This window comes from Gambusia affinis, linkage group LG12 (assembly GCF_019740435.1).
Source record: "Gambusia affinis linkage group LG12, SWU_Gaff_1.0, whole genome shotgun sequence".
NCBI lineage: Eukaryota > Metazoa > Chordata > Actinopteri > Cyprinodontiformes > Poeciliidae > Gambusia > Gambusia affinis.
Genome location: NC_057879.1, coordinates 3,777,947 through 3,805,374, shown reverse-complemented (window position 1 = coordinate 3,805,374; position 27,428 = coordinate 3,777,947). Strand labels below are relative to the sequence as shown.

The window sequence follows — 27,428 nt, the reverse complement described above, 5'->3', positions numbered from 1 at the left end:
AAATATTACACGGCCATATAATTACGTGTAAAACCGCCGCAGCGAAATCTGATTGGTTAGCTCATCCACCCGCTCGGTTTCTGAACCAATGAGCGCTCTCCGTTTACAACGTAGCTGCGATTAATCACGCACTGTTGTGAATCGGAGGCCAGCGCGGAGCCACAATGCCAGACGGGGGAGCCCCTTTCTCAGCAACACAGCACAGCATCACAGCCTCGCCTCACTGATAAAAAAAAAAAAAAAAAAAAAAAAGACGGGCAGGAGAGCAATGCAAAGGGATGTAAGATGGCAGAGCTACAAATGCTATTAGAGGAGGAAATCCCGGCCGGTAAAAGAGCGCTGGTGGAAAGCTATCAGAACCTGTCCCGGGTTGCAGAATACTGTGAAAACAATTATGTTCAGGTAAGTAAAGGCCGCCAAACGCGATCATTTCCCCCCCTCATCCCGTTTCTTCGTCGTGCCTGCGGTGTTGTAGCTGAGGAGAGTGAAACCACAGCGGCAGGAAATGCTGGTCGCAATGAAAGCGGTTCTCCAAGCGCTGGCCTCGCCGAGTGGTCTCGGCTCCCGGTGAGCTGTTTCTGTCAGCCGTGGCTCGGTGTGGGCTCGGGCAGGGCTGCACGTCGGCGTTTTCTCCTTTCGGCTTCATTGATAAAGCAAGGGGCTGTGCTCGGCGAGCTAAAAACTGCTGGGGGGTTTGTGTGTGTGTGTGTGGGGGGGAGGCTTTCAGAGGGTGTGTCGTTATTAAGGCTATAAGTGGTTTGTCACTTCAGTCTCTTATAGGTACCTGTAAGAGACAATGTCGACCCCATTTTTAGTTTTGACGTTTTTATCCTTCGCTATACGAATCCCACTGAGTGTGCTGACAACGTTCAGGCGTCATAACAGCGTTACGAATAGTAATTCTTCAAATGAAACATGGGTCCTTACAAGATTATATATATATATATATATGATTTATATAAATGTGGCACTTTTCCTCTGTTAATCTTAGCACTGAATTACAGCATTAATCTTCACTTATGCGTGCCACAGAGTAAGCCATTACCTTGCAGATAAGGAAAGAAAAAACAACAACCAAAAAGCAAAATATCAAATCAACGCAGATGCACCAATCAATTGGTCAATTTTCCCTCAGTCTTTCCTGATAAGTAATCAGCAGATTAGTTTAAATGCAAAACAGAACACAAAGAATTTCCATTATATTTTGTTTATGAACACATTAGCCGCATGAACTTTGATGTGTTTTTTTAGTTTAACAAAAAGTCACTAAATCTTATGGACATCAATAAATAGTATCAACAAAAAAAAAGTGTGCTGTTGCATCTCCACTTGTATTATTACATTATATCAGGTTTCTTCTAAGGTGTGGTTGTGTGCTCTACACAACTTTTTGTGAGCAATGGTGCACATTGATAAGATGTAATGCTGCATTTAATTTGTTCTCTATCAGAACTTGTGTCTCATTCTTTTCTGTTTCATATGGTGTAATCATTGCAAATACATCTAAACCATCAAAATCAGAGTAAGCATTTCAGAAAACCAGACATTAGCAACAACCAACAATTTCTCTAGTTATTTATGACCAGCTTGTTGCCAACTTTGGTTGATTGATTAGCCACGTTTTCCTCTCTCTCTTCCTTTTTCCCAGCATGCCATTGTCCACATGCCACTTTTCCACCTACCACGTTTTGCATCTCAGCCACTTAAAGCTCATGAAAGTTCGAATCGAAGAGTCCATCCAACCGGCTAAATGTGGAATTTGAACGAGAAAGCGAATGCGCCGTGATGCGATGCTAAATGTTGCGTCCGAGCAGCTGCTGGAGATTGCAGACCTTGATGCTGTAATGACGACTGTGATTTGATTTCATGTTGCTGCTCTCCCGCAGAGTGTTTTCAGAAAATGCACGAGCCGGTATGAACTGTTGTGTCTCTCATAAGTGAGACCAGGAGCTGTGCTCCACAGTGGTAATTATTTTCACTGTGATACTGTGTTCAACATAATATCACATTTATTTTTTTAAATTTAATTTAATTTTTTATTTTGCTTAACTCCAGTTACCATCAGAAACACAATCGTGACCTTCCGATGTAAAAGTAGGGTTGAAAGGATTAATCCAATTTATGCTCATTATTGGAACAATCATCAACTAATTTAGTAACCATTAATTGTTAACTGGAAAAAAGGCCATTTGCTGAAAAACGTTAAACATAGTGAGAGAGGAAATGAAGCCAAACCTGTACAAAATTCACATTTTGCCTTTAAAACAAAAACACTCTTCTCTGTAAACATATTTTATCCAAAACTGCTCCAGTGGCTTTTTTTTTTTTTTTTTTTTTTAACATTCAACCAAGGAATTCTGTATTATTGCGTTCTAGGCAATAAATGTTTATTTTCTTATTTTTTAAAAAAAAGAATCAAACTATTTTTTCCTTTCATATTTTACTGTGTAAAAAAAGGCTTGATCAAGTGATGTTACTCAATAGGTAGGAGAGACACTGACACATTTATTATTGTCCAATGGGATAGAAGCACTGCTGGATTGAAATGCTGGGGCAGAATGCTTCTATCAGAGATTTTATGCCCAGTTTATATTCCGATACTTATTTTTTGTTTGATATTGGACCAAGATCCGATATCAATATCGGTTCAAGAAAAACCCCTATTGAAAATTGGTCACTAGTGCAGTGTTTCTCAGCAGGTCAGCCACGGAATATGAACATGAATCTGTTTTGGTTTCTTTTGAATAATAATCCTTTTAGGGAGATTGGAAACAGTGAGAATCTGTATGCATCTTAACGCGCTTTTACAAAAAAATTATGCTATGAAGCATGCAAATGGTCACCCAGAACAGCTTCAGTTAATATTCTCCCCGAAACGACCGGTAACATGTCTGGTGAGCATTAGGACTCGAGCCTCCGGTTGTTAGTCAGTGATGTTGAAGCCTAGAGCTGAAATCTGCTCATCTAATTTCAAACAGTTCTTCATCCTCCTGCATATAGGCCATTTAAAAAGCACTCATATTGTCAGATCATCAGCTTAAATAGCAGCGCTGCACAAAAACAAACAGCCACGCTGTGATATGCAGATCATTTGTGTGATGCTTTAGAGCTGGAGTTTTATTCTTAGATCAGATATTTGCAGAAAAAGGAATCCATTTTGGAGGAACTGTCAAACTGTCACCCTCAAAAGCTGGTAAGAATAAAGCAGATTTTAAATTCGTTTGAGTCTTTTTTGTTGTTTCTGGGTTACAGATAGGTCAGTGTGGGATAAAGGAAAGAAACACTGTTTGTTCCACCGTCCCAATTCTACTCTGCATATTGAACTCATTGTCTCAGTTTGGGACTTTGTTGGACAAAGTTAAAGTAGGTTAGAGGGATACATTTCTAGACATGGTCCAGTAATGTGCTTAAAAGTTACTGTCATTTCTAGAGGATTTTGTTTTTTCGGTCAGTTTGTGTTGATGTCCACAACATTTGTTGAGGTTGGATTGCAGCTGCTTCACTTACCTTGAAAGCCGCCTCTTGAAACCACATTGCGTCCATAGTAACCGTGGTCCAATTGCAACATAAAAAAGTGGTTGAATTTTCTTTGGTGTTGTGCTCAGAGAGAGAAAAAAAAAAGAATCACTTCTTTCTATTTGGTTTGTAAACATCCAACATTTTCCTCATTAATTTGTTTTTAGGAACTGTTACTACAAGCATGTGTAACATATCCCTCACCCAGTGTAAATGAGAAAGTTTACAAGCGTATACTTTTTATTTTAAGGAGGCAAAATCCTTATTTGGCAATAAGTTTTATCTTTAGTGAATTAATGAAGAGCACCGTGAGAATGAATAACTATAATAATAATCATTTTGATTCCCAGTATCCCAGCAGTTTAGTGGTCAGGATAATTTTACCGCGTTAAATTGTGTAAAGGTTGCTGTTTCAAGTTGATGTTTTGTTAAAATGAAAAGTTTTGCACTCGTACTTCAGCTTCCACGCACTTCCTCAGGTGCTGGTGCTGAGAGTAATTGTAGTTTTGTCTGTTTCCTCTATGCATGCATGGAAAACGTTTAAATAGGAACCTTCCATCCAGCGTTTGTGAAAATATCCAAACAACAGGGTGTCTGCTGTGTAGCAGGCTGGTAAGCTGGGACTCTGCAGGTAGCAGCAGAGCCTTTCAACAGACATTAGTGCAGCAGGTGGCCTGTCATAGTGGAGGAAGTGGAACAGGAAAACTGCTTGTGCATTTTTCTTAACGTCTTTAACGTCATTTTGCTTTCAGCTTACGGGGGTTCTTGCTTTTTCATCTTTTAAAAGAATGTTTCTTCAAAGGTTTTCTTTCTCCCTTCTTAGCACATTGCTATTAAGTCTTTAGGATGCTAATCAGACTAATTTGTATGAAGGGCAAAAAGGGAACAAATTAAATAGATAAATAAATACACCATTGAGTGGTTAATTAAATGTACCATGAGATAAATAAATGGTTAATTAAATGTTGAATTGATAGACAATTTGTTAGATAAGTCCTCCTGCATTTAGCTCTCCTTTACATGAGCCGCCATGGTTGTCAAAGGATGAAGCTAATAGTTTAGCATTAACCCCGCCGATAACTCCGCCCCTCGACGTCAATGGGCAGACGAAGTTACTTCATGATGACACTGCAGGAACAGGAACTGTGAAGTAATCAAATAGTAATCAAATAATTATCTGCATCCGCTATTATAAGTTTCCATCTTAGCAATTTGATGATAGGTTTAGAATTATAAATGAATTGAATTTGATTAGTAATACAAATATCGATTTATTTAAATAAATTTACTGTGATGATTAATTTGTTTATTTAAGTGCATTTATTGAAATATATAATTTAAGCACTTAAATTATGCTTAACATTTAAATTATTTATTTAAATGTATTTCAATAAATTTCAATAAATTATTGAATACATTTACTTAATTTTGTCCCGTTTAACCCTCCGTACATTTGGAGAAAAAGATCAGCGCTAGCCCCGCTTGTAGCTCCGCCCCACATGTAGCCCCGCCCCATATGTAGCCCCGCCCCGCCTATAGCTCCGCCCCATCTGTAGCTCCGCCCCGCCAGATACAATTATCTCATAATCACAGTGGAGGAGCAGGAACCATGAAGTAATTAAATAGATATTTACTTAATTATCTGCATTAGCTATTATAAGTTTGCATTTTAATGATTTCATGAATGACATTTAGCACATTAATTTCCTGACGTTTTTGACGTAAGCATGCAATTAAACATTTGTCTGTTACGTGATGCAGTTCACTAATGATTTAATTATGTATTTATGTTTAATTTTGTCCCCGTCGACCCTCCATTTATTAGAAGAAACTGAACATGTACTACGATAAGACCATTTACGTAAGTGTTAAGCTAGTTTTTAAATGCGGGTTAGCAGCGAGCTGGATGATAAAGTGTGCTGCTGCAGTGACATTAGATTCACCTCGTAACGAAAGGAGTCCAAGTCATTGTTGCCGCATTTAAAGTCTTTGTTCTGATGAGATAGGCACCAAAAAGCAAGTTATGGTCGGCCTTGAAAGCTGTTCATAACACCGCCAGACGTTCTTTAAGCAAAGATTAGGGATAGCGCGGCGTTAAATCTGCTGTTGGGGAATTAGAAGAGCCCTGTGACATGCAACAGATCTTCAGTGTTCTTCCATAAACCAAACAATAAAATCACACCGCACCAGATTGGGCAGTAAACACAGGCTTTCTCACATTGAAGTTGACTACGTAGCTTCAAAGAAGGCCTCCTTATCGTCACCCTAATGTATATTTTTCTTCACAGATATAAGTCATTCCGAAATGTTAATATTGTATCAAATCCGAAGAGAAATGGTGATAAAAACGAAAAGATTGTTTCAAAGCTGAAGTAAGTCCTTTTGGGCTTAGCGATGTGTGTAGTTCAGATGTCGAAGACTGCATTGATCTTATTAACTTTCAGGTAATCCTGGAATTCAGAAACACAACTAATGAGTGGGTGGGCTAATTTGCATATTTATGGAATTTTTCTTCCCCTACAGTTTTATTTATTTATTTTTAGGATTTAATAAAGCTACAAATTCCACTGTGACAAACTGCATTTTGATGTGCAAAATTAGATCCTTTTTTTTTTTTCTTTCTTTCAATTGAAAACATCTGTGGAATAATTGTAGTCCTGCTTCCTAACCGGACTTGGCATTTCCCCTGTTAGAGCCTCTCTGTGTGTGGCTGCATTATCCCTGTTTGGTTTCCAAACTATAAATATGTCCACTCAGTCTCAGTGTCGCGCTCGAGACATCCAGAAACAGATGGTTTGTGCAGCCGGGCAGAGATTTGGGATCCCATAAAAAAAAAAAAAAAGTAAAATAGGAATGTCCTGGCATTCCTACATTCTGGGCTTAATTCCCACCATGCACCTGTTCCCACACTGCCAACCTGGCTTACTCTGGAGTTGTGTTGTGAAATTTTCTGGCTTGGGTTATCTTCCTCTAGAGTCTCGTGCCCTCGCTTCCCCTCGGAGCTTAACGGGGGCTTTGCGGCTTGAGAACAGCCGAGACTGAATGGTCCTGTCAGATACCTGCTCTCCACACTCTCAGCTTAAAAAAAAAAAAAAAAAAAACTGACAAGAGATTAAAAATTAGAGTACAGCGTTTCCTCCTACCACACATCCTTTCACTATTCACAATTTTTTTCCCCCCTAACTTCTGCTTTCTCTTCCTCTCCCTGCCAGGCTCAAGACAAAAAGAAAGCCCTGGAGGAGACCAAAGCCTACACCACGCAGTCTCTGGCCAGCGTTGCCTACCAGATCAATGCCTTAGCTAATAATGTGCTGCAGCTGCTGGACATTCAGGCCTCGCAGCTACGACGCATGGAGTCCTCCATCAACCACATCTCCCAGGTACGACGGCCTGATCGACACTCGCGAGGCTTTAGTTGCGCCTCAGCTGCCTCAGATGATTTCGAGACGAACCGTTTCAGCCGCCGCAGGGTCTCCTCTTCATGTAGTTCAAAATAAAAGCACAAGTAAAGCATATGGCATGCATATATATTTGCACACTTATCCTATCCATAATCAGAGTTTGACATTTTGAATTTAAATGTCATGAAACATGAAAATTTTCGCCTGTCTGCTTGTGAAGCTGGCCACTGTGCGCTGCGCCTCTTTCAGGAGGGAAGTAAAACGACAGATGATAGTCGGGAATAGAGGCAGAGAAAAGGTGCAAGGAAAGTATCTAAGGAATGTTAAGTGGATTAAATTTTTAGTTAAACTGTGAAAACAATCCCGATGTCATCATATGTTGGATTTGCACGACGGTAGTTCAGTTATATAGTTTGGTCTTGATGCCTAATGTTTCAGATACGGTTTGAAGGCTCCCTGATTTCTTTAATCATCAGTGTCATATCGCACACACCCACCTTGACAGCCTATCACCAAGGTTTTAAAAAAAAATCCCAGAGGAAACACTCCACCGTGTACCAAGATGTGTACCAAAAGTTTGGGTTGGTTGATATGGCTGAAAAACGTATCATGATATAAGAATTTCAGAACCGCACAGCATTCTGGGAGATTTAAGCAGATGAAGGCTTCGTCCGCTCAACCGTTCCCAGCCAGCTAAGCAACGTTGGAATGTATCAACTAAATAACTCACTCAGTGGTTACTTATGAAGGTGCACCGATTGCAGTTTTCTGACCGAATGCCGATATTTAAAAAAAAAAAAAAAAAAAGCCTGATCTGCTGATTCCCATTTTGGCCAATACCAATTTTTTTGTCTGAAATGTTGGTAAATATAGCAAGAAAGTCACAGAGTTGGCAACATTGGGGTGACTGATGTTTGCTGCAAACGTGTGGATATGACCTGGTGAGCCGGTCTATCAGTTGAAACTCTGTCATGGCAGAGCAGAAGAAGACAGTTGCTTATTTTTAAACATTTGCGAGGTAGATAAGATTGTGTGAAAAGATCGTCTTCATATGTAATTATCGGCCGATCACCGACGTCCCAAAATTAAGTGCCGATAAATCGGTACACCCCTAGTTACATAGCAACAGCTTGTTGAGCAACTTGTCTCAAAACAGCCTAAAAATAAAAAAACAACGATCTGGAGTGAAAACTGTGGATAAGAGAGGAAAGGCCGGGCCATCATTTCATATATTTAAAACAAAAATGATTAACAATGATCAATATCGGCTGATATGACACATTGTACAGTCCTAGTCTTTCACGATAAAGGCTGTTATGGTGTTGTATTTCGCATGATTTTAATTTAGAAATTAATTCCCGTTAGGTACAAAGACATGCATTCCACTGATGTTCTCCGGTATGATAACATTAATAAACTCTTGCAGACAGATATGATGGAGGGCATGCCACACCTCCCCTGTCTGCTCTCTGTCTCTCTCAGTCAGTGAACGTCCCGTGCCCTGCCTCCATGCTTCATTAGGCCCGTCAGGAATGAAGAAAAAATCCTGACAGCAGCACTCTCTCTCTTTCTCTCTCTCTGTTTCTGCATTCTCACCTCCCGCGGCCGGATAGAGCGGCGTTAGGTGCGGTCCGACCAAGAACAATGCGCCGCCGTTATCGACCCATTAAAGAGGCTAAGCGCCCCGTCTTGTTTCCCACTTGACATCTCAGCTTCACATTTTACAGCCCTCGGTGCTAACCGCAGTGTAACTCTGACCAGCCATCAAGTACGGTCACTGGAGTGGAACTTGGACAATTTCACATAATCAGTGTGGTAAAAACTCTTCAAAATTTAGTTTAGTTTGTTTTTTTTTCTTTTTTTACCCCTGCCAATCGACAAAAAATGTAACCACGGTTAATCACTGTGCTTAATAAGCTTGAAATAAAAATATGCAGTTGGGCTTGCCCAAGAACGGTGCCCAGAGCAAGCTCCTCCTCCTTCTCCAATCAATGAAAATGCAAGCGATAATCTGATTTACTCTTTTTTTTGTAGCAGAAAGTAGGTAATGTAGTCTCCTAGAAACAACAGCAACTAAGGGAAACTTACTTCACTACTCATGCATACAAGTTCTAGCAAACATGTTCAGGAGAAAACCGACAGATAAGATCAATTTTATTTTCTATTCTCGGGAGCCTCACTCCTTTCTGATGCCGCCCTGGGCTACAGCCCATGAGTCCAATATCAAACATTACCGCTGGATGCAGACTCAATGGCTTCCTTGAAAGACCGGCTAAAAACGTATCTTTTTAAATCTGCTTTTGCTTAAATTTGTTTTGTGTGTTTGTTGTTTTGTTTGTGTTTTTGTTTGTTGTTTCTTTACAAATAAAGCTTTACTTACGGACTTTTCAGACGAAAAAAATTGGTAACGGCCAAAATTGGAAACAACGGGCCAGAAGACTACAATCGGTACAACCCTAATAACTACAGGTTAATCCTTGAAGAAAACTTTGACTGCATGACAGAAGCTGAGTTCCCATTGACCATAAAATTGTGCAAACTGGAATTATGAGAAAAAATTTGATGTAAGTAAACGAACCAACTTTGATAAAAACATTTCTGTGCTAGGATGGGGTGATTTTTCAGCTTTATCGAGGAATGGAGACACTTTTTTTTACATTACAGTTTGTGTGCAGCAGCGTTGTAGGCACTGGCAGTGCTAACAAGCTTGTTACCGTGGGATTTTAATTGTGTTTCTTATTTAATAGAAACACCGCAATTGCAAAATTGAGCTTTTTCGACACTAGCGGGAAACCGACAAAGTTTTGCGCACAATTGTACCGGAAGCGCAGCTGCAGTGCTGACCTTGATCCAGCAAGGACTACAGTGGTCAAAACATATTTAGGCGTTACGGTGTCCCAGTCAAAGTATAGACCTAAATCCAATTGAGAATCTGAGGTGTTCACAGATTAATGAGCTTGAGGTCATACACCCAGAATGCAGCTCAGTTTCTTTTCATTGCACGATACTTTTTTAAACTACATATTTACCTTTCACTTTCCAATTATTTACTACATTCTGTTGGTCCATCACATAAATTCCCAATAAACTTCCCAATAAAGATCGCGGTTGGTGCATGAGAAAACTGGAAACGCCACAAGGGGTATGAATAATTATCACTGTCCCCCCCCCTCCCTCGTTCGCACATCTAAAACAGGCATTTCTGGCTTTCGTTGAGCGTTCAAGTGTTTTTTTGTTTTTTTTTTGTGTCTAAGGAATTAAGTTTGAACTTCCAGCTTAGTTCAGCTGAAACGGTTGAAATGAGATTAGAGTGAGAAGGAAGCCAAACGTGGCTCGCCAAGTCCAGGCCTCGTTGAAAAAGCTCACAACAGAGGAGGCCGTGACGGATTAACCCAAGGAGCGCTTCGACATCGACACGCCATGTAAAGCTGAGATGTGAATCACTGTTTAGGTTGGATATTTGTGGCTAAGAATATCTTCAATGCAGAGGTAGATAAAAACACACACGCTCTGGCTGTGTAACTCTTTCCCGTGCCTGCTTTTTTTAAAATGTATTTTTCTCCGTTTTGTTCCCCACAAACACTTGTGGGTCGATGTCAGGCGATCCAGTCGACCGTTAGCCGAGAAACCTGGGTCCAAAGTAAACCTGTGTGAAAAGGAGAAGCTCCGATCGGATACTAATATCTGTATCGGCCTCGATATCGTGAAAAAGATTCTACATTGGGTATCAGTGAAAATGTTCCCGATGCTTAAGGGTTGATCTATCCAGTGTAATTCTATCCGATGCTTTGTGCTCTGAGCTCTAATTCATCATTTATTTTACATTATATTTATCATTACTACCCATTTCAACCATTTGAATGAAGGTTTGTTGCACTTTATTTATTTACTTTTTTTACATTATTGTCCAAGGTAATCAACCCATTGTTTTTGCCAGTTTCAGTTTCTTTATTATTTATTTTACATCGGCTGATCTGACCGAACAAATTAAAGTTGTGTTGTTTTAAAACTTTTGACCAAGCTTGGGAAGCTATCCGTGTTATTAAGCGTGCTGATCAAACAGATGTCTAATTCAGTACATTTATGTCTGCGTTCGCAAAATAGAAACATTTTAAATCAATTCGATTTTCTGTGCCAGGTTGGTATCAGCCGATGCTAAAGCCTCAATTATCGGTATCAGGAGTGACAAAAGGCGTATTTTTGCCTCCCTAAACTGAATACTGCATTCATGACGTTTGAAATCGTCTATCTTGTCTTGGACTTCATCCTCCCCGGTCCAGCCACAACTCAGCATATTTGGCTACTTTGTGGCAATGTGGAATTGTTTTGCCAAAAAGGAGATTTATTAGACCGGAGGCGGGAGATCATCGCCCCTGAACCATCTGCTCTCTGAAAGGCGCAGCGGGGACGTCTCTGAGGGCAAAGATTACAGAAGAAAATGAGATGGAGCGAGTGCAGGAAGGGCAGACGGAGTTGTGCCGTCAGCGATTAGGTAACCGGTTATTACGTCTGAAAGTTTGACACAGATCATCACGCTTGTTCAGGCCTTTCAGCGATGAGCGCTCCGAGGAAATGTTGAAACAGAGATGACGGTGCAGCCGTGTTTGTTGACGGCTGCGGCAGTAGAGCAAAAGACGGATGTTTACAGCAGCTGCTGTTGCCGAGAAACGTGTCTCCTCTGTGTGCTGGATTTGTTTTAAACCCTGTGTGTAAATCTCTTTTACTTTTTTCCCTCTTCTTCATTGATTTTTTTGTTTTTTTTTAATCGTAACATAATGTCAGAATCCTCTGTTCGCCTTATCCCTTTCTGTTCTTCTTCTTGGTTTTCCTCACTTTATCTAATCGTCACCTCAGCTCGCCTGTCGCTGGCAGGAAATGGGCGGCTCTTTTCTCTTACTTCCCAGCTGAAGCTGGGTGTGTAACGTTGGTTTCCTCTCCTAAAAAAAGGGCTCAGCTGGTTCTCTATATTTAACTCGCCTTCAGCCAGTCAGAGACTTCAGATCAAGCAAAGGCACTTGACAACACCTAGCAAAAACATCCACTCGTTCCTACACACCGTTATTTAAAAACATTTATTACCTGCTACAATCGTATCACAACTCTCTTTCAATAAAAAACACATTTTTATAAATCCGTACCCCATAAAGAAGCATTCAGTCCTTACCAGTTGGATAAATGCAACAGTAAATGTCATTATGTGAACAATTGTATGAAAAGCTAAATCCGTCACTTGAGTCAGCGTTTCGATGGATTAATAACTCTTTGTAATGATTTTGCAGATATGCTCAGATTTAGGCCTGCCACAGCAACTCGTTTTGCTGAATGACAAATTGTCCAAAAGGTTTTTCGCGAACTGGAAAACACATCAACAAAACAACTGAAACAACAAATAAAAGGAATCCATGTGAGCAAAAATGGGTTAACTTTTGTTATCCCTGTTTTGTTAAAACAGGAGGAACGAAAAGGAGCTTTTTATCCTCCAAGTCTTCTAAAACAGGAAGGATGCTCTTTGTTGTCCCATTGCCTCCCTCTCCATCTTGACTTAGTCTTATTAAAAAAGAGATAGTACGCCATTTATTGTAATTCATCCGAGATATTCATCAAATTTTTTAAATTTCATTAAGGCCAGAGAACGGGGAGCTCTTAGTTTTTACCAGCGGTTCGTTCATTAGGGAGGTAAACCCCAGGCCTGCTTCAGCTCCACTCGTTTTTCCTCCTGCTCTCCTTAGCCCCGCCCCTCTGCCTCCGAGCATCACTCATCCATTCCAGTTTCATCTATCATTCATAGATTGAGGGCCAGTTCGTACAGGAGACTGCTGAGAGTGATAATGACTTAAGCCTGAGAGGAGAAGTAGGTCATCGGTATTTTCAATTAGTCCTGGTGTGAAGGGCCAAAGGGGATCTTTGTGAAAATAGCATGGGAAAAACAAAATCAATCTCCAGTTTATTAGTTGGCTGTTTGCTCTTTTAGTTGTTTTTTTTAGTTTTTTATTTTTACTGTGGTTTAAAAAGAAAAAAATAGACAAATTCCAAAGACTTCCTTTTTGTTTTTAACGATCTTGACATGAGCTGTAATATAATCCCGTAAAATGAAAATTTAACAGCTTTAAAATGATACAGCATTTCTTTATAAAACAGCATGAAATGGATAGTGAAAAACAAAAATGGATTTAAAAAAAAATAAAATAAGCACAATGAGGGGGTGCAGTGGTGGCACAGGGGTTAAGCACAACCCACATATGGAGGCCTTAGCCCTCGACGCGGCTGTCGCAGGTTCGATTCCCGGCCTGGAAATTGTTTCTCAAACATATAGAAATTTGTCGTTTTTGCAAAACTGTAACGGAGACGCCTTTTTTGCATCACACAAATCGCCTGATCAACAGCGAGATATTACTGGCGAAAACGACAAAGAAGACGACAGGAAGTAGAGGAAGGAGAACGGTGTGGCTTCTTTTTTTTTAAAATTATTCATCATGTAAACAAATGTGCTAACGTATCCACATGTGATTTTAATTGCATTTCTTATTTGACGCAGACACAGCAATTGCTAGATTGTGTTGTGTTTTTCAACATTAGCAGAATATCAACTAACTGTTGTGCACATTTGTAAAGGAAAGAGTCAAAGTTTAATATGTCAGATGGATCAATGTGCTGCGTCCCATCATGGGGGCTTCGTCCTCCGTCTCTCTTTTTTTCAGACGGTGGACATCCACAAGGAGAAGGTGGCGCGTCGAGAAATCGGCATCTTGACCACAAACAAGAACACCTCTCGCACCCACAAGATCATCGCCCCGGCGAACATGGAGCGGCCCGTGCGGTACATCCGGAAACCCATCGACTACACGCTGCTGGACGACGTGGGACACGGTGTCAAAGTAAGAGAAGACGTTAAAAAAGAGTTACACTTCAGACGAAGGCAGACAGAAACAGAGGTTCACTGAGGCGATAAATAAGTCGAGGAACCCCAGATTGGTTGCCACGGGAGATTGAAAGATTTTTTTTATCAAAGACACATGAAAGAATCAAAGCAACGCTCCGAATATGTTTCCGACGAGAGAATGACATTATAACAAGATATAAAGCTGGAAAAGAGTGGATTTTACATAATACCGCTCCTTTAAAAATGTCTAATGAACATCAGAGAAACTCAGAAATGTGATTCTGGAAGAGTCTGGAGTTCTGACTCCGCGTGTCGCCCTTCACCAGTCGATGCTGACTGTGGCTGAAAACAGATTCACTAAACAAACCTCTTGTTTTTTAGGGGGTTGGGGGTCCAGTACTGAACGTTGTTTGGTGTGGGTGTGTGTGCGTGGGTGTGTGTGTGTGTGTGAGCAAGGACGGAGACATCTGTGCCAAGTGTTATTCACACATCCACTGTTGAATCGCAGAAGAAAAGAAATCTCTCAGCCTTCTTCCGTTTCATTTTGGGAGTTTTTTTATATTTCTCCCCATGATCCATCCTCTCCTCTCCCCACTCTCTCCCGTGCATTTTGTGCATGCTCACGCGTGTGCGTGTGCGTGTGTGTGTGTGCGTGTCTGTGTGTGTGTGTGTGTACACCCAGTCGTCTGTCTAATGTGTGATTTGGCCTGTGCGTCGTTTTCTCCTACCCCCCCCCTCCACCCCCCTTTGGGTCTGTCTCTGTTGAGATAGCGGCTGTCTGCCGATTTTCAAACATCCACTGATTCAAATTCAAAAGCCAGTGTCTCCTCCTGTGAGAGCTGGCTCACACTGAGCCAGATCTGGCATGGCTGACTATGCAAATCAGGCGTCATTCATGGACACAAGAGATGATGGACCTCTGTAGAAATCAGCGCAGATCAATGGAGCCGGAGGCTGTTGGAGCTCAAAAAAAAAAAGAAATCAAAGATTTAAAGCATTTAATTCAACTACGTTTGGAATTTATTAGGATTTATTTCTCAGTCTTCTTTTAAAACTCTCTCTGTTTTTCATTCCAGCTATGTGTGTGTGTGTGTGTGTGTGTGTGTGTGTGGCTGTGCATTTAAATAGATCCATGTGGACAGAAATACATATCGCATTCCAGTCCCTACCAAGCCCTTTCTTCCATACACATCTGCAAATAGTTCAGAAGCAATGAAACCCGTCGCCGCCACACAGAAATCTACTGTGCAGCTTATTAGCGCTCCATCCCTCCGACGTGTTTCGTTTAAGCTGTGGCGGATTCCCTCGAGCTCCTGAAGCATTGTCGCCGTCGTCCTTCTACCTCTTCTTTAATTTCAACTTCATCAGCCAAAAAAAAAGAAAGCTGGGAATTCGGAGGAATTCACACGCAGCGTGTTGACTGAGCTCTTCTCTTCTTTGCCACAATAACCTTTGTGGACATTTCTGAGAGTTACCACAGCGACAGATTTTCTTACAGGTTACAGCCTTCCCATCCCCCGGACTGTCTGCTGTTATTTATGACCTCACAGCCTCTCGTGGTTCTTGTCCAATAGGAACGCTCGAGACATCAGCAGGCCACGTCACTCAAACAGTATGTAGAGGCCAAATGGGCTACGAAATTGACATATCCCAATTTTTTAAGAGTTAAAAAAAACAGGCAATGTTTCCCCAGAGTATTATAAGCCTGGCGGGCCACCAGGCTTTACTTGCTCTAAGTGTCATTTGTTTATCTGCTATAGGTTTTTTTTTATATACACCAGTAATAGTGATAGGAAAGACAGGTTGAAGAGAAACGCAGCATAGTCTGGTCAGTACGTGAACACATAGGGAGACTGAGAATGGATGCTTTTCTTTTCCGTTCTGTTTTTCCTTTCACTCCTTACTAAGAAACAGTGTTGCTAACCAAGCTTAATAATAACTTGTTTGTCTCCTCTCTGCCTGCTTGCACTCAGTGGCTTAAAGCCAAGGTAAGAGTTGACTTTGTCTCTTTCTTCTCCTCTGCGTTGAATAGAATGGAAATCAGAGTTTTCGTGACAACTATTTGAGCTCTAGACTTACCTCCTCTTTGCTTCTCTAGCAACACGGGAACAACGCAGCAGGACGAGGAGGAACCCTGTCCAGGACCAACCCGCCTTCACAGAAACCCCCGAGTCCCCCTATGGCTGGCCGGGGAACGCTCGGGTAAGAAGCTACAGCATAAAGCTAAATACAACAAAGTGTCTCCAGGTTTCACCAACTCAGATTTAGTTTTCCAGAGGACCAAAACTGAAAGAGCTGGGGTCTCTTTGTGGCTGCTGACAGCCGCTCTCTTAACGCCTTAGTGCAAACTCTTTCTCCGCACAGATTGCGTGGAGCATCGTGTGGGTTGGTGAAGATGAACGTAGTCAATTTACCGCAATAAATTTACGCTTACATAAAAAAATGCTAGCGAGTTAGCTAGCAAGTATTAAAACCTGGTAGCTGGCAGCTTCTACCGCCTTGAGACAGTGCAGTGAGTGATGATGTCTGCGACTGAAAAAAAGTCCCATCAGTGCAAGACCTGTGATTAATGTATCTTAGGCAAACTTACGTTTTCTTCCATGAATTTAAGCCATTTTAAGGCCTTAATTTCAGATACGTTAATTTAAGAATTTTTAAGATTTTTAAGGATGCACAGACACCCTGCAGAAATATTATTTTCCAATAACTCACCTAGTAGTAAATCTGATTACTCTTTTGAGCTTCTTCTGAAGGATTTAACCGCCCTTTTGTTTTGATTGTGAACATTTTTCTTTCTCTACATACTGAGGTTGAAATCTGCTCTCTCTCTCTCTCTCTTTCACCTTTGCTGGTCTGACTCCAGGCGTAACACCCCCTACAAAACCCTGGAGCCCGTGAAGCCTCCGGTGGTGCCTAATGACTACATGACGAGCCCGGCCCGACTGGGGAACCAGCACAGCCCCGTACGCACGGCCTCGCTCAACCAGAGACCCAGGACACACAGGTAGCAAACCTGAGACCGTCTGTCTAAATCAGGGGTCTTCAACATGCGACTCTGGAGACTTAAACATAAATATATTAAGAAATTTTTCCCTGCAGTGTTAGTATTAAATTCTTATGGAGAATGACACTGAGGACGCATTCACAGCATACCAGTCCTCTTTAATCGAACGCCAGTAGTTTGATTGAAGGAGCAATCAAACTTTGATGCAAATAATAAAAAAATAAATAAATAAAAAAAGCGAACTCTAGTCTGGCTGAAAACGTCTGTCTGGGTGAGGTTGAAGTGAACTCTGGTGGGGTTTGAATGCGGATGTGAATACCTAGCTGACCAGAGACCGCTCCAAAAGCAGGAGGCAAACTGTTAGCACAGGGCATTTTGGGTAAATACAACCAAAACAAACATGTGAGCCTAGCATGAGCGGGAAAAATGGCTTGTGGCTTTTCACCAAAAAATAAAAATAAAAAATCCTACCACCACTAAAGTTAAACACCACTCCATTTTTTTAAAAAACATTTTACAAAGAAGGAAGTTGCACTTTTGTCTTCTTCTGGGGTTTTTATGCCATGTCCTTCAGTAGTTCTTGATGCAGCGCCATCACAGGCGAGGAGGTGGACTGGTTTTTCAAAAGGTTTGATTTGACACAGTGCAGTGTGACAGTGAACAGCACCAGCTGAAAATGAAACAGTTGTTGCAGCATTGGTCCCAGTCAAACCACGTCCACTGGGATATTAGGTGTGAAAACACCATAAAGGTGCCAGCAATAGGTATTTAAAACTTTTTTGAAATATCTATGTGTAATTCGCATCATCTTCCATCCCACAGAAAGAAAAAAGATCCTCTTTTTGCACAATTTCACGTTTATCTCACTTTTAAATAAGAAAAAAAATGGAGATAAAATGTTGGTTATCAAAAGACAAACTAAATTATAAGTTGTCCTTTTTCACAACGTCCAGTGACATTTGCTGAAAACATTTCATATGGCCGTCCAGAGAGCGGTAAAGCCTCTTCAAGCTGTAAAGGTGTGTGTGGGCTAAACCGAACACACACACCCAGATGCAACGGCGACGCACGCCAACAGCGGGCTGCTGTTGGTCCACTGTCGAGCTGCAAAACGCAACTGTGAAGCATTTTTGCATACCACATGCGAACCCGTTACCATGGCGATGGAATAAGTGTTGCGACAGAATGACACACGCCGGAGTAATGACGGCCTGCCAGACCCGGTTGTGTAATTAGGGCCTTCCTGAAGCTTCTTCTGCTGTGTCTGCAGCGGCAGCAGCGGGGGCAGCGGCGGCCGGGAGAACAGCGGCGGCAGCAGCGTGGTCGGGGTCCCCCTCGCCGTTCCCACTCCGTCCCCTCCCAGCATGGGGCAAGGTGGGTCCCGGCAGCTGCAGCTCACTTCGTTTGTCCTCCATCAAATGGAGAATTCACTTGCAATAGGGCAGCTGATCGTTTCACCGTTTTAATCCTGGTTGCCGTCCTCTTCCTGTCCCGCAGTGGCGACCTCCGCGGCGTCGGTGCCGCAGGGCCCCGGCTTGGGTCCCATCCCCATGTCCCAGTTCGGCACGATCTCTCGCCAGATCTCCCGTCACAACTCTTCCACCACTTCCTCGGCCTCCATGGTGTCAGCCACAGGGACCTACCGCCGCGCGCCCTCCGTCTCCTCCCAGCAGCCTCACGTCAACGGGGGCCCGGCGTTCCAACAGAACGCAGGTGGGTCAGAACTTTAGGAGGGAAACACTTTAGTGTTCTTTCTTGCATTTCAACTGTAAAATTAGAGATTTTTTTTTTCTTTTTACGTTGTTGTTGACTGTGGTGAAAATGGTTGAGGAGATTTAAAAGTTATGTTGATCTCTTTAGTTTGTCACATCGCAGCCACAGTTTCATCTGGGATTTTATGTCGCTGAATGGGAATAAATGCAAAAAATAATAATTAGGGCCGGGACTTTAAGTAACTTCAATGAATTAATAACCGATTTTAACGTGTTAAATACTTTAACGCAAATATATTTTTTTCTTTTCTTTTTGTTTTTAACATACGAAAGTCTCAAGGCGGAACCTTTGCTTTCATCTTAAATTTTTTCTTCAAACACAATCTGCTGGAAAAGACTATTGTTTATGTTGAAGTTGTGCTTAACCGAGTTAGCTTATTAGCAAAGCTACGAAAGCCGATTGTAGCACCTGAATGCTAAACATGTAGCAGCACCACAGACGTCCAACGACGCTGGGTGTCCGTGCACAACGTCCTCATTTCTAAAGGAGTTCTACAAATTATCAGGGGTTCCTGGGTGGATTAACAGCTTGGACCAGTCTGACAGCTGAATTACAGATTTAAAAACAATAAATATCTGTTGTTAAACTTATACTTTAACAAGTGCAAAATTAGTAGAGGAATATCTCAAAAAAACTACTGGATTTTTTCCAAAATGTTCTTTATGTCTGTAGCTGTTTTTTTTCCCTCTAAACTTAAGAAAAAACCTTGACTGTATCTCCATCTGAGGCTTGGTCTCCAAAGTATTGTTCCAGACGGACTGAATTCAAGATGGTGCAATTTTTTTTGTTTAAAATGTTGTTGTTTTTTTAAGCAGTGCATTATTTTCCTTCCATCTCATAAATATATGCTACTCTGTGTCAACCTAATACAAAAATACAATGTAAAGCTCTCTAGGCTTTATAATACTTATGCAAGACGCTGCAGATGATGAGTTGTGCTAACTCAGGCCCAGGACGCTGAAACCCTCCGGTTTCCGTTCTGATTCGTTTCATCGTTACTTCTTACCACTTAACGTGACAAACCTTTAAACCGCCTGGAGGAAACGTCCTACTCTTTAGATAAGGTGGGTCTGAAACACAAACGGCCGCTGGACAAACGGGGGAAACCCATTCCTTCTTATCCAGGGAGTTGGATTTATTCTCCCCATCCTCCTCTAATGGCTCCCGCCTCCGAGGACGACCATCTTTCTTGGCAGAAAACGCAGACGGACGAGGCGGCCTCTGTGCCGGTGTAGCGTAACCGGACTGAAAGTGACTCCTGGACCTGCGGCGGTCGGTGGCGATTACAGGAAGCAGCTGACACGTTTGAGCCGCAGACGGACAGCAAAAGGCTTTGGAGCGCAGCGGGACTGCAGACGCCCTTCCATTACATGTGATTTATGAGTCAGAGCTGGCATGGGTCTGCGTGTGACATCATCGTTGCGTGAGGACAGCTGTTTGCCTGTCTGCTTATCGCTTTCCCTCTTTTTTTTTTTTTTTTTTTGAGACAGTGGGGGTTAAACTTCTTTTTTATACAGGCATGATGCTGTATATATTATTTAAATGACGTGGATTACTTAGAAATGCTGTGGCTTTCTGAATGCTTTTCAGTAGGGCTGAAGCAATTAATCGGATTAATCGCAACAAATACATTATTGAAATGATCCTCAGTTAATTGATTAATCGTTAATTGGAACATATTGACTCAACGAGAAAAATATCCACATTTTGCACTTAAGATGTACATATAAAAGACTTTGTAACTATGTTCAGGTGCCCCAGTTTTACTTTCACCTGATTCAAATTCTGTACAAAAATATCTTAAACACCTTTTGCTCTCCAATTATTAATCCAAAAATAATCCACAGCTCAGCCGTATTCTGGATTGATTTTTCACATGTTGATGTTAGAAGTATCTTTTTAGATGCCGAGGCGTCCTTTGAAACAAAATTTTCGATATGTTGTCGCATTTAGGCAATAACCTGTTTTTTACTATTTAAAGAAGAGATTGAATTATCTGTTTATTTGCAATGAAAAATCTGCAGGAGGTGGCAAATTGTTTTATTTTATCTGATTAATCGTCAGAATATTTGACTCTTGACGATTAATCAGCTGGTGAGCTCTCGCCGCTGCCATGTGTTTGGGTCTGTGCAGCTCCTTGCTTTCTTTTTACTGTCTGAAGCTTTCTGCGGTTTACAGTTTATTTTTTTATAAAAAAAACATGCTGATGAGGCATATCCTCAAACTGAGATTAGAAGAAATTCCACTCTAGACCGGAAAACTGAAATGTATTTTTTTCCTCCACATTTTTACCACCTCTGGCTTTTTTATTTTATTTTATTTTTTGGTAATCTTTCGTACCACGCTGACTTTCACGCTCTTGTCAAGTCCTTTTTCACGTCTCCATCACTCTCCCTGTCCACCTCCGCTCCCCGTCTCTCTGTCGCTTCCTCTGCTTTCCCGCCTGGGCGTCGCTGCTTCAGTGTCTGTGAATCCGCCGCCTCCTCCCCCCATGGTCCAGCTGACCCCGCAGATCCCCCTGACCGGCTTCGTGGCCAGAATGCAGGAGAGCAGTAAGTACAGCATCACACCCAGCCGCTGGTGAGGACACACACGCTTACACGCATCCGGCTTCAGAGGGGCTAGGTTTTACTTGCACGGCGTAGCAAGGTTGCTGACGGAGCGCCCTCTCTGATGTCTGAGGGGTTGCCATGGTGATGAATCATCCCGGATCCTTGTATGTCTGTCCACCAAAAGGTAGAAAATGTGACCTGATGTTCTTGTCCTGAATTCTCCACCTGTCTGTGTCTGCCTGCTTAGAGTGCAGGAAACATCTGCAGACATTTAATCTGGAAATTTGGAAAAGCCTCACAGGGGCAGTAGCCCAGGGCAACCAACTTTTAGGGGTGGCTCCAAAGATTTTTTTTTTTTTTTTTTATTAAATTAAATCTTTATTTTGATAAAGTAAAATGCCAGAGGAAAATTAAATACTGAAGAAGAAAACAAAATATATATCATAATAACCAAACAACAAAACGTCCACACCCAGTTCAACACAGGAGAGGAAAGAAGACGAAGCTTATTAAATCCTACCCCGAACTGTCTCATCCAAATACGTCCCACATATCTACACATCTAACGTGTGTTTTGAAAATATTGTATAAAACTTTATTTAAAACTCCTAGGCCAAAATTATGTGAGTTGTAAGATTTTAGGTTTTATTTTTTTAAATAGTCGATTACTTTGACAGCAACATGGAGTGATTGGCTGGATGACATATTAAACCTACTTCGGTTCATACCTGCAGATGCATAGAGGGATCATGTGTTTGTAAACGCGCAACTTGACTGCAGAAACTGCACCGGTTGCCATGGCTACCCGCATTTACCTCGCTGTTTTAACATTATCTAGCATGTTGTTGGCATAATACAACTGTTTATCACAGCGAGATAAAATAAGTTATGCCACCAAATTGACATCGGTGGAGGAGAAACGTCTTAAAGAGCCAAACGTTTCGTTGCATGTAGGTGAGTGAATAAATGACGAGAAAAAATGGCCGTCATATTTCGCTCACTTGGAACATTGAAGCAGTTTGGTTCACGGTAAGATCACCAGCGCTCAGTGAGATGAAAGTGTACATGGTTTCTAAACACATTGCAATTAGATGCAATTTTTTGTTGGTCTATGCCTAAAGCTCATAATACATTCAATAAAATAAGCTTACCATATGTGCAAGAATAGTTAATAGCAGGCTGTAAGTTGGAGTCACGTATTTTAACAAGGGAGCTTCCCTGGAGAGGGATCTCCAAAGGGTGGGACATTTGAAACAGGCACTACTATCGCTTCGTGGATCATCCTTAAAGCTGTTTTATTACAGAAACATTTGCCAGAAATATACTTAAAGTCTGACTAAATCCAGAGTTTTTACTGCAGGTAATAAAACTGCTGTCAGGGGTCGTTTTATTGTGAACTTAAAACATCGCTGGAGTCAATTGGTCGACCAGCGGGAAAATGGAGGTTGGAACCAAAGAGTTGCTTTAGTACATGAGCAAGACATTGTTTTTAAAAACGTATCCTGTGAAAACAGATGCGATGTAGACCTACATGCCAGACAAACACATTTTTAGTCAGGATCCTTCACTGTCCTCTATTGGTCAAAGTATTTCAACATTTCTTTGCTGCGTCCTTAAATTAAAAAGCAAGGTTTGTGACGACTTTTGCTCAGCATATTTGGATCAAATTGAACCAGAAAACTAATAGTTTTCTACATTTTCTTGTGTTCCAGTAACAGACAGTCCAGCTCCGCCTCCTCCACCTCCCCCAGAGGACATAGGTGTGTTTGAGGAGCCTGCTCCCCCTCCACCTCCTCCGCCTGTGGATTACGAGGAGGAGGAAGCTGCCGTCGTTCACTACAGCGATCCCTACGCTGATGGAGACCCCCACTGGGCCCCCAAGGTGTACTTAGAGAAAGGTCAGTGCCAGTGGATGAAGGTAATATTATTCAGAGTCCCTACACAGACTGGAAAGGATAGAGTGTCATTTATGTACATACAGAGCTCAGTTTGGTTTGGTTTACGTCAACTGTGTCAAGATGCAAAGAGGACTAAGCGAATTTCTCTCTTCTATTGCATAATTAATTTCACTTTACATAACTCCCGCTTTAGTTTGTGAAATATTTTACGAAATAATTCATCTGATATGTAGACTGTTATGAATATCTCGACGATCAACAAAGGAACGAGGCTATTGGTCTAGTTTTTGTCTTTTAGTGAACCTCCAGAAATTACACGGCCACAGCTAAGCGAAAGTAATGCTGAAAAATTGTTGAGAAACAATTCAAAACCACAAAATTTTGTTCTTCTGCTCTGAATCAGCTTTACTCCACATGCATAGCAGTTGTCCTGGCAACCGACTGACAACACCCCCACTAGCCTAAATGTGCCAGGGAGTTCTACACCAATAAACACGCAAATATTTCCCACACAAAAAACAAAACCAGAGCATTCTGGTCCGCTATAGATTTACGGTTTCAGGCCTTTTGCTTATTTTGCAATTATTAATATAACACTAGCTCTGGCTAATTAGCTAATTTAAATGCCTGTTCTGCTGATGATTTGTCAGAGAACGTGGGTCAACTTTTTTTGTCAACTGAATTCTGCAGCACATCTACATGGCAAGGCTGTCAAAGTCAAGCTAGCATAATGAATTATCTAGTTAGCATAATGAATCATCTGCTATATAAGTGCATACTAAACATTTGTAATTATTGTTTAAAAAATGGGCTGATGTTGAGCATGGAAAGGTCTTGAATCTTGACAAAGGAAATTTGTTCTCACCCAGTCCTTTATATTCACTAAACAGACGGCATCTTATGTTTCTTCTGACCCAGTTGTGGCCATCTACGACTACACGAAGGACAAGGAGGACGAGCTGTCTTTCATGGAAGGCGCCATCATCTACATAATCAAAAAGAACGACGACGGATGGTTCGAAGGCGTCTGCAACGGCGTCACCGGACTCTTTCCAGGAAATTACGTCGAATCAATCATGCATTACGCTGACTAAAGAAAATAACCCCAAAAAACAAAGAAAAACCTCCACAAATGATGGAGCTCAGTTTTTTTTTTATATTTTAAATATAGATCTACATATGTACAGCCGTATGGCGAGAAACGAAACTCCCATTTTGAGTAAAGTGCCATGGCTTTTTCTTTTAAAGGATTTCATTTAGGTCCGCGCGAGTCGTGCTTGCATTTATTTAGTCTACTAAAATACGAATGTTGCACAAAAACGGTGAAGGAGTTTAATATTTGACAGGCTGCGGTCTGCTAATTTACACTGGAAATGCAAGAAGAGGAGCCTCACTAGAATTTACCTGTAACCATACGTTTGTCATTGCAAACTACCAAGAAAAATACAGTAGATTCAGTCTGAAAACTGAGACGAGGCTCCTGTAGCTTCAAACTGCTACCTGATTGTTTGCACTGCGGACCACCAGAGCGACTCTTCCCTCCGCTTCAAACGGACAACTAAAACGTCAACAAGTGCGTTTAGTTAGGACACGACTGAATGTTCCACGCTGTCGAAAATCACGAAGAGGTTTACGAGCGGGAGTGTGAAGGCGTGTGTACTTGCAACGCTCTGTGTCGAATTACAAAGGAAGGTTGTACAGAACGCATCAATAGACGAAAAAAAAGAGAGAGAGAGAATTTCCTTCTTCAGTCTGGTGGAGTTTCTTTCTGTACTCTAACGTGTATATAACGTGTAACGTGACCAACTGCCAGTACAGTACATTTTGTCGGTGTGCTTCGTCAGTGGAGGTGAGCGGTGCCAAGGTTGGGTTTCCTTTTCAACTTAGCTCATTTTTACTTGAATGTTCCATTTTTTTTGTCCTCAACAGTCACGGTGCCATTTCCGTTTTGGGACTGTGTCTATTCCGTTCTGATTCGGTCGTCGCCGCTGTATTCTGTGACACTGTCCGGCTTCAGGACTCACTGTTGCGTCTGTTCATGTTGTTTTCCTTTGTGTCGTAGCTGCACTGATAGTTATCAACGACTGTAGCGACTTTGATTTTCGTCTCGAGGTTTGATTGCGACGCGCCAGTCGCCGTCAAGCGGGGAGCGACGAAGGACGCCCCGGGAGAACTCGTTTATTCTGCAAACATTTGCTGGTGCCGTGCTTTCCAGTTGGTGCTCACCGACCTGAACAACCTCAAGTACGACGCTGCTCAATGGAGAATTGTACCGAAGAACGCAGAGGCGTGTCTCTTATTTTCCAACGTCGCTGGCTTTTTGATTGTAAATTCCTTCAATCATATCTGTAATGTGAATGTAGGCAAATCAGCAGTAGCCCGCTAATCTTTGGTCCAAGATTCTGTGCTAAACATTTCTAGCTACTGCTGAGAAAATATGCTTAAAGGGATACGTTAGCTTTGCTAAGCTAACATTCTATTAACATTTTTAGTAGTAGTTCCCTTACCTGTGGTAGAGACAGGAAATATTCCAGTGAGTTTGCGGAAAAGTTAAGTCCTCAGCCAGTCAGTCATTGTTTCAGCTAATATTCTGCTGCTGTCTCCCAGCCAATTAAAATGCTTGAAATGATCAGAAAACCTGGGGTGTGATGAATGCAGCGCAGTCCAAGAGAAAACAAATATTGTAGGCTCCTTATTTTTGTTGCTTCCTATTCAACAGAAGCGGGCGCTAACTACCCATTAACTGCACTTGCGTGAAAGTAACAGAAAGTGCTTAAGTGACCGACATGTTTGGTCTTTTCATCTGATACTTCAGTGCCTCCCTTTTTCTAATACCGCCCTGTGTAAGTGCCCAGATCAAGAGCCACCACTGCCCTTCAAAGACAATGCTACAGTAGGATATGGTTCACATGTAAATAACCATAACTCAGTCCGCAGAGTTTAAAGTAGTAAAGCAGATACTGTATGCCTGAGAAAATGGCAGCAGGAAATGGCATCCTGTGAAATGTTGACAATAAACATCCACTTATGTAGCAGTGTACACCACAGATATGAAAATTTTTCAGTTTCCGTTGTTTTAAATGGACGAAACGCGATAAAACGAGGGAGTGGCGCTAAAACTGACTAGCTGTTAGCCTCCTATCACTCTCACTCTTCTACAAACTCTCTCTGCTGCAGGTAAAGGAACCTCACCATCAACAATATGTGAACTGCACCTTTACGGTCTAAAGAACGAGGGCTGTAGGTAGTTTCCTCTCTAAAAAGAAAAACCTGCTCTTACAAAATGATTGTCGGTGGAAGTAAAACTCCTACATATCTTTGAAGCCTATAGATCACATACTGGTTTGTACTTTGAAGTGACGGCTTTTTATCATTTTTACTTTAACAGGGGACGTCCTGATGTGAGCAGTATTCGTTCAGCCTCTCTGCATGATCGTGTGTCATTTATAGACTCTGATCCTCCGGTGCGTCTCTGGCTGGATTGTATTTGACATCATGAGGCCGTTTGTGTTTTGTTTTTTTTAAATTGAGAAGACAACTTTTTTCTACGTGACGCATTTTTAACTTTGCATTTGACTTGTTTTTTTTGTACGTGAGAAACAGCAGAGACGCGTTTGCTCGCAGGTTTGTATGTGAAGGTTTTATTTATACCCTTTTTGTTTTCGTTTGGAAATCATGAACTGGCCACTGGCGGGCGGAACATGTTTACTCGCCCCGAATGCCAGGGCATCACGAGACGTGGCACCCTTTCTCCAACGTGTTTTCATAATGCTCAAACGTGGAATCAAGAAGAAGAAGAAGAAAAAAAACGTGTAACTTAAGTGTTCATGGGAATAGAATCTGTTTGTCCTCCTCTCCGTTTGTACATAGAATGTGCTCATTAAAATTTATGTACAGTCTTTTTGTAATAAACAGCTCATTGAAACAAATTTTAAAGTTGTTTTTTTTTTCAATATGAAATGGAAGTAAAATTCCAGATTTTTTAAAATCGGTCATATTTTCCTTGGCGTCACGTTCTTGTTTATTGGGACATGCATTGACAGTCTTGGGTCAGAAAAAGACAGAAAACTGGGACCCTGAAATTTTAGGTAAACTCTTTCTGTATGAATTTGCTTTTTTTTTTTTCTGTGGTTGGTTGAAGGTAGCATTAAGTAAGGTTCTTTTTACCTGAAAACAATAACAAAAAAAACAAAAAAAAACACTGCTTTTGTTGCATTCTCATAAACGTGTTTGTAGTTTCAGCAAAGGCAGCGGAGGAAGTGAATGGAGCCGTTTAGCGATCTCTCGGCTCTCTTCTGGCAGTGGAGGATTGCTGTAGCAAGAGCAATTACCAGCAGGCTTCATAAGCTGTGCCCGAGTTCCTCCCTCCTGATGTGTTAACCAAATTTCGCCTGAATTCTCTCC

At 41.6% G+C, this 27,428-nt stretch overlaps 1 protein-coding gene across 5 annotated transcripts; it reads left to right on the top strand.

Annotated features, from left to right (window-relative positions):
* Nucleotides 1-143: 143 nt before the first annotated feature.
* LOC122841129 (abl interactor 1-like) lies at nt 144-26,953 on the top strand. 5 transcript variants are annotated; one of them, XM_044134167.1, is made up of 11 exons: nt 148-402; nt 6,729-6,896; nt 13,616-13,792; nt 15,771-15,785; nt 15,896-15,999; nt 16,661-16,801; nt 18,072-18,175; nt 18,299-18,514; nt 21,037-21,126; nt 22,839-23,024; nt 23,943-26,953. In XM_044134167.1, the coding sequence occupies exons 1-11, from the start codon at nt 286-288 to the stop codon at nt 24,116-24,118; spliced, it is 1,494 nt and encodes a 497-aa protein (XP_043990102.1). In that variant the 5' UTR covers nt 148-285; the 3' UTR covers nt 24,119-26,953. The 5 variants fall into 5 exon arrangements, with proteins under 5 accessions (XP_043990106.1, XP_043990102.1, XP_043990104.1 ...); XM_044134171.1 differs by lacking the exon at nt 18,299-18,514 and having other exon boundaries at nt 144-402; nt 18,072-18,170; nt 20,942-21,126; XM_044134169.1 differs by lacking the exon at nt 21,037-21,126.
* The last annotated feature ends 475 nt before the right edge of the window (nt 26,954-27,428 follow it).